This window comes from Strongylocentrotus purpuratus, unplaced genomic scaffold (assembly GCF_000002235.5).
Source record: "Strongylocentrotus purpuratus isolate Spur 01 unplaced genomic scaffold, Spur_5.0 spur5_scaffold_2, whole genome shotgun sequence".
NCBI lineage: Eukaryota > Metazoa > Echinodermata > Echinoidea > Camarodonta > Strongylocentrotidae > Strongylocentrotus > Strongylocentrotus purpuratus.
Window position 1 is genome coordinate 12624771 of NW_022145605.1, and position 7616 is coordinate 12632386.

Below are 7616 nucleotides of genomic sequence, written 5' to 3' on the forward strand. Positions count from 1 at the left end.
ATCGTCGACTTCATCATCGCTGTCTTCACCAGCGTCGTCTTCATCATTGTTGTCATCATCGTTGTCTTCAACATCGTCTTCATCATCGTGGTATTCACCTAGCGTCGATCATCGTCTGCATATCCTACGCGATCGACAACCAGCTCATCGACCACTGTTTTCGACTAGCTAGTTTCTACATCTACCTAGAACTTGAAGAAGATCTACTTTGAATTCAACTCCAATGACTCACGTAACGTTAATTATATTGTGATTTATGCTTTGCATTGTTTATCATTGTGAGGCCTTATTTTGACTGACTGAGTGCCTGTTGTTGAGTGCGTACGCTTACTAACACATATTTTACATGTTTATAATTGCACTAGTTCTAGGCCTATGCCTGGTCTACTGATCTAGATCTGCTATAGTCTAGATCCACCGATATATTGTTGTATTCTCGTGTTGTGCATTCCGTACACATACACAAGTAGAGATTTGTTTAGCGGTTTCTTGAACCACAATATTTCGTGCCTATGTAAGTAAATCTAAACGCTGTCTAGCTTAGATTTGAGTAGTATTTTCTTGACTGTTATTATTCATGCAGTGTGAATGATATTTAACTGACTTGTTTTAATACTGTTTTAAGTTGTACTGAACAGCTAGACTCCTGATATTTCGAGACTTGTATTCAGCGGTAATCATTAATACCATAGTGACTAAGTTGAGTCTCCTTTACATTAATGTGCTGTTGGAAGTTATCTATGTTTGATTATTAATAGTAACTACCAAGGGCCTAGTGAATTAATTGTCTGTCACTGTTGAGATAGACAGAAGAGGTTTCTGATAATCCTGTAATCATTGTATCTTATGTGAAATTATAGAATATAGAACCAGTTTTTAACCATAATCAATTTGTCTGGATGTGATCATTTATTAAGTGTTTTCTTGTCTGGAGGGATACTGCTTTTTAGTAGTTTAATTAAAAAAGGGAATTATGTGGGATTACTAGTTAACACGCAACATAGTCCATACCCCATGTAGTTTACCAAAAGCCCAAAAATATCCAGACAATTAACCGAACACATATATTTAGTGGCGGATCTTGGGGGGGGGGGCACAGGGGGCAGCCCCCCCCCCCCCCGGCAAAAAAATGTTGAAATCAGCCAAAAAATACGCGAAAAATGTACTTGCAAACAGGGACCTGCCCCCCGTCCCCCCCCCCAACAAGAATTAGTGCGCACTCCCCCCCCCCCCCCCCCCCCACCACTGAGCGAATTTGCGGCCAGCGCGATTTTCAAATATTCGGGAGCAAAAAGAAAAAAAATTGTGCTCTTACCCCTCGTGTGCCCCCCCCCCCCCCCCCCCCCCCCCCCCCCCCCCCCCCCCCCCCCGTGTGCCCCCCTGGGAAGAAATCCCTGGATCCGCCCCTGATAATAAGCAGCTAGGAAAAAAGAAGAAACACCAAAATTATATAGATTATAGGATATGCGAAATTTACAAAGAGGCAACCACGCTGCCTGAATATGAGATGCTGTTTTTCCATTATTCATTATAACTGGTAACGATTGTGCCCAGGAAGGGGACGGGGGACCCCAGACTGCATTGTTTATCTCTCTCCATAGTCTCTTTCTCTCTCTCTCTCTCTCTCTTTCTCTCTCTCTCTCTTTCTCTCACTCCCTCTCTCTAATTCTCTCTCGCCCCTACTCTTTTCTGCCAATATATACTCTATGCAGGGAGATGAGAGTTTAAACTAGGAGCTATATAGACACAAAATGATAAAAATACGTTATTATGAGTACTTTTCAATCAATCAGGGTTTTTTTTTCATCAATGACTTAATTTTTGTCTTCAATTATCATTTTACCTCAGTGTTGTTCTTGATAAAATGATAATAATTAAATGTTAGATAGCGTATTTTGGTCATGCGAGATGATTTTGGACGAAATGTCTCTATAATTTTATAATAAAATCTCGTGCATTGCGAGAAATTAAACGCAACGAGAAAAATTCATCTAAAATGTCTGCGCCCTGTGCTTTCATGCTGTTGTTACTGATTTTTGTTGGTGGCTTAGAAAACGACAGGGAGAGAAAAAAGACTGACAGTATCATTAAAGCATGACGGTCAGTATAGACGATGTAATGGGGATGCGTTGTTATTGTGTTTTTAATGTAGACTGAATTAAGTCCAACTTTAATTCTTCGATCTTAGTTTTGCGAATCGGGGAACCCCCCGACCAGCTGACCAGACCATGAGACCCAGTGGTCCCAGACCCACGAACCAAGATGGGTGTGGTCGTCGGATCGGTGCCGAGGAAGGGATATCGTTCATCGGCTCTGTTACCTTTACGTGTGGTCAACATAGTCAAGACATATTTGCTCATAATATCTGAAAGTAGACCTACTACTGGTATATTGACAGTATCCATTATTATGTCCCCAATTTAATACCAATTAGGTCTAACATGATTGTACTTGGGGAGGGGGAGGGGGGGGTGTGAAGTGAGGAACATATAGTCATGTCTGATAATAATGATTCCTGTCTCATCCTTTCCCCGCTAAAGTGGCTTTGTAAACTTGCTGGCATGCAACAAATTCAAAACAAACCTCATCCCAAAGAACAAGGGTAGTTGTTCTGAAAAATGATCATTGATGTACAATAATCCTTATGAAAATGAAAGAGATATGAAGATATTCTTTTCTTGAAAATGTGATGTACCAGCTGAAGTTGTACATGTATCATTCATGCACCAAGCCTTAGTTGAAAAGATCATTGAAATCAATAACAAAACCTAATTTACTTTTCAATGAGGAAAAATCATAGCTGAGATTGAGAGGATAGAAATTATATTTGGTGAAAAATATATACAGGGGAACAATTGTAACTAGTTAATTTTAAAATACTGACATATAGAAGATGACAAATCTATTTCATTTATGAGAAACCTTCAGCCCAGGATTGGACGATTTATGATCTTCTTTTGTCTTTTGAACATTAATCATAATTAAATTACATATTGGGTATAGATTTTCCATTTTTAATTTGTTATATCCACCTGATCTATCTCTACCTACAGAACCCCGAGGAAGCATGTAAGAGCTACTTGGGAAGTTGGCTAGACTGTAAATGTAAGTAGTCTACTTGATGATTTTTTATGTTGTCTAGGCTAGCTGCCTACCTCTGAATCCAGTTTTTATTGATGCTTAAATGAAACAGTAATTGATGAAAACAACTGAACAACCTTTGCTCTTGTCTTTACATAGATGTTGCTGATGTGTAGATAAAATCTCTTTTTTGTTTGTTTGTTTTTAATCTTATTCTGATAGTAGGATATAGTGAGGGTTTATTAAAGTCAATGTAGAGTTTACTAATATTTTTGATATCCTAATGTGATGAGTGCCCGATGGTGAGTGTTCTAATTCTAATACATGCAAAAATAACATTCGTGAACAAATATTTGTCACTTGTTAGCTCGACGTCTTTTGAATTCTCCAATTCCGAAAGGCGTAATACAGGGACCACTTGGTTTCCTCTAAAAGAGCTAAAAAAAAAACATTGCCTCTGAATTTTTTTCCTGTTTTATTCTTCCATTGGCTTATATCACAGCTTTAGGGAGTCAGTTCCACAGCTATTATGTGTATGGAGAGAGGAGAGACTGCTCTCAACTCAAAGAAGATTATGGTCTTTGTCTGAAGAGGGACACATGTTCAGAGGCCAAAGTAAGAGGGGCATGGGTGTAAATCCCAGCGGAAGGGGGGGGGGGTATACATACAGCCCACCTTTTGCGGGAAAGGAGGTAGGGAGATATATATATATATATATATATATATATATACCATTTATATTTTAAGGAGAAAATGATTTTAAAACCAATCAGCTGTTGAAAATGTTTTTGTTTTATATTTATTTATCATTTTTGTGGCTTGTGAAATAAAAGGGAGACAAATTTCTAATAATATGAGGTTTTAATCTTAAGTCAGGATGGACAAAAGTGGTGTTTTAAAAAAGATTTCTAACATCACTTCAAAAGGACTGCTCTTTTATTTTCAAAGAGTAGGCATTATTTGCATCACCTTTTTATTCCGATGTTTACTGCCTCTTTCTTTTCATACAGAAATCTCTGGACCAACGAGAAGCCGAGCTTGCCACGGGAAATTCTTGTCTGTGGGAATTGAGATCAGAGCCTCCCTCAGACTGGCCTAAACCAGGATCAAATACTCATATGAAGCGCTCTGGAGAACAGATGCGCATCACTAGTGCTAGTTAGCAACAACCATTTATAGATGCCTTCAAGAAATTGCAGTAAAATATGCTTGATACTTTGCTCCTCAGTGTATATTGTCCACTAAAACAAGAATATATTACACTTTTTGTTAAAGACCTCCTGAGTTGATAAAACCATAGTAATCATGTCCTACACTTAACTGCAACATACCCCACAATATATAGGGTTAGAGGTAAGGCTCATTTACCCATTTTATGCAGGATTTGTTTTAAGTACAAATTTTGTATCTTTCGGTACAAATTTTGTATCTTTTGATACAAAGATAAGTAAGTATGCAAAGGACCTTTGTGGCATGTAACCTATTTTTTCACCCACGCTTGCCATTTGTGTAGTACACAAAAACCAACGCATACTGGTATGTGAATGTGCCATTAAGGTCAAGGTAAGGGTGCCTTCAAATCATGTATTTTATTCATGTATTTTAAGTAATTAGTATAATCAAAACAGGTAGGATCTTGATGAATCTCATACACTTATGCATGTATTTACATAATTCTGAGTGAAACTTGATACAGTATATCTATGTGTGCATCATGTACTCTTCATATTGATATCCACATTCCACATTGTAGGTGTAGTGGAAATTGGTTTAAACAAGGCCTTTGGGACCAAGGAAATTACCTTGTTATATCAGGGTAAAAAACAAAAGAATATAAAGAGCTAGGACCTGCAAGATCACCTTGTTATAAGGGATTCCTTGTTACATCAGATCAGAGCTCTTTATGATGAGGTTCCACTGTAAGCATGGTTTAGGGGATATTTCGGTTTAAAAAAATAAGTGTATATATCTTGTTTTTTGTTGAAATGGCATTATCTGTTTCACAGATTTATTAAATTACTGAAGATGTCCTGATGGGCAAAAACTTTTGAAGTACATGGATGAGGCTTGGTTACATCATTATTTGTTTTGCTCTACAAGTCATCTCATCATTGTCTGGAGTTTAACCAAAACAAAGGCGGATAGTAATAGTACATAAAAGTATATTTGTATTTACTTCAAAATACGATATTGCCTCTGTAAGATTTCCCTATAAGGGTTTAATTAATGGATATGTTCATTAATATTTGCTGTTCCTTCTCTGTAGACAGTTGGTATGTTTTAGAGAAAATAATGGTTTTATTAATATTATTATTTTTTTATTGTTATTAATACATTACATTATGTGCAATAGGGGGAGGGAAGGAGAGGAAAATGAAGTAAGAGGGTTAGAGATAGAGAGAGAAAGAGAGACTGATCTATAGTATTACATTATGCACTTTTGATATCAGATTGAAGGTGTCTTCATGGGTTTTATACTTGCAGTTTAATTTCATGATTATTAGGTGGTCTGTCAACGACAGATCACCTATTGATTTCGTTAGAATTTTCTTTCTTTATTTATTCTTTATTCTTTATTTATTTTTATTTCTTCCGTACACTTTTTTGTACACACGTTCACTCGAAATCGACATGGTCAATTTCCTTCAAATTTCTGTCAGTCATCAAACCCTATGATTTCAAGTTAAATCAACTTTTTCAAGGTCATTAGGTCATCGTGACGTCATCCAGGCGCCATTTTGTAAAAATCAGGTCATTATCATATCTCAATAACGAGTCATCAAAAATCAACCATATTTGATATACATCAACTTCAGGTCAAAGGTCAACTAAAAATTTCATCAAATTTTGCGCGCGCACTTCGACGCGCACGTACGCGCGCATTAAAATTTTTAAATGCTCAAATTCGTTCCAAATTAATTTTCTATACGTTTCAGGCCATTTTAAGCATTTTGCAAAAAAAACGCGCGCACGCACATGCGCGCGCGTTTTCGCGCGTAATTGCATCTTCCAACATAGAATCGCCAATTTTTTTCTTTCATCATATTTGGCACATTTTTTCAAGCAATTTGATACCTTGTTCAACTTTTTCTGCCCATTAATAACGGAATGAGCGTCCATTTAAGATAATTACCGTGCGCGCGAGCTTTTGTAATACATAGCATACATGGGCAAAAACATGCCTGTACAAAATCCATTGTAGCGCTTTAGGATGTAAGGTGACCCCAAGTTTTTTTTCATATTTTGATAGAGTATGAATCGGAGATATGATTTCATGTTTCATTTGACCCTCAATTAACTCATGACGTCATCATAATGGCCTCCGAACTCAAAATTTCAATTTTCATATTATGACGTCAGCAGATTTTTGGAAAATTGATTGTATCTCTGCAAATGTTGATCAATTTTCTTTCAAATTTTGATATGTTCTACCTTAGAATATTCTCTACAAATGCAGTCACCACGATATTTCATTTTGACAAAGGCATCATGGCGTATTTTTGCGATTAAAGGAGGCATGTCAATTTTTCACATTTTGCGTGTATTCTCTATGGGACATGACTTTTTCTCAAAACTGGATTCTACATTTTCGTCTTTCGCGAGCAATATCTCCGTCGTTTTATCTTTGTTTACGCTGAGCTTTGAGTATGTTGTAGCTGAGACAATAAGCTATCACAAGTGTGCCCTTTATTTTTCGATCAGATGCCGAGATCATGCTCATATTTCACTTGCAACGTGGGATTTGAGAATTCCATTTCTCGTTTACGTTTAATCGCTATGGGAAATGTTTTGGTATATCGGTAACGCACTTGACTTCGGACCTCGAGACCCCTGGTTCGAGTCCGGGCGTCTCCAACAATTTTCTCCTTCACTTTTTTTGTCTATTCGACCTTTCACTGTACAGTACCGTCTCCTTTGAATATTGAATCACGTAGAATCGCAAATAATGTAATAAACAACCCTATTTACTTTATTATTACCCTATTATCACTTGATCCATTACTTTTGGCGTGTAATCCCTTAGTCCAGAATCTGGCCTATTTAATCATATTGCTCCGATTGTCTCATTTTCGCTCGCGTGAACATTACCAGCACAAACCACTGACCTCTACCTCCTGAACGGATCATCGCCCATTCCATTCACTATACGTTACGTACTATAAAGGCTGTATTGTCTGACCGTTCATGAATATTCATGTTTTTGCTAAACTCGGCAAAATGTTTGCTTTTACTAAATGGAAAAATTACGGTGGGGGTTGGATGAAATAGACATAATGAAATAGGCAGAAGTGATCTATGATAATTCATGCTTTTTATGTTTCGTGTGCTCGACCTATAATCTTCAAATCGCTTGGTAAACTGAGTCCAAAGTTAGACTTGTTTCACATGTGTATTATAGGCAATGACGAGCTTGCAACCTATTTTGAAAAATTACGGTGGGTGAACTTTCAAAAGTCAATGAGACATGAGGGCTCCAATGAAAGAGCTAATGATAACGTACGTCGGGGTGGATGTGCTTTTCGTTTAAACAAAAA

At 37.2% G+C, this 7616-nt stretch overlaps 1 protein-coding gene across 1 annotated transcript; it reads left to right on the top strand.

Moving 5' to 3' along the window:
- The first annotated feature begins 1972 nt into the window (after positions 1 to 1972).
- Positions 1973 to 5577, top strand: LOC100889146 (UPF0545 protein C22orf39 homolog). Its single transcript, XM_003724466.3, has 4 exons — positions 1973 to 2100; positions 3054 to 3105; positions 3584 to 3696; positions 4092 to 5577. Exons 1-4 carry the CDS (start codon positions 2095 to 2097, stop codon positions 4242 to 4244), a joined length of 324 nt encoding a protein of 107 aa, XP_003724514.1. The 5' UTR covers positions 1973 to 2094; the 3' UTR covers positions 4245 to 5577.
- Positions 5578 to 7616: the final 2039 nt, after the last annotated feature.

Bases quoted from the DNA above. Each gene is read 5' to 3' on its own strand.
- LOC100889146 (XM_003724466.3), top strand. The intron at 3,106-3,583 runs GTAAGTAGTCTA...CTTATATCACAG, and splicing joins AAGTTGGCTAGACTGTAAAT to CTTTAGGGAGTCAGTTCCAC. The intron at 3,697-4,091 runs GTAAGAGGGGCA...CTTTTCATACAG, and splicing joins ACACATGTTCAGAGGCCAAA to AAATCTCTGGACCAACGAGA.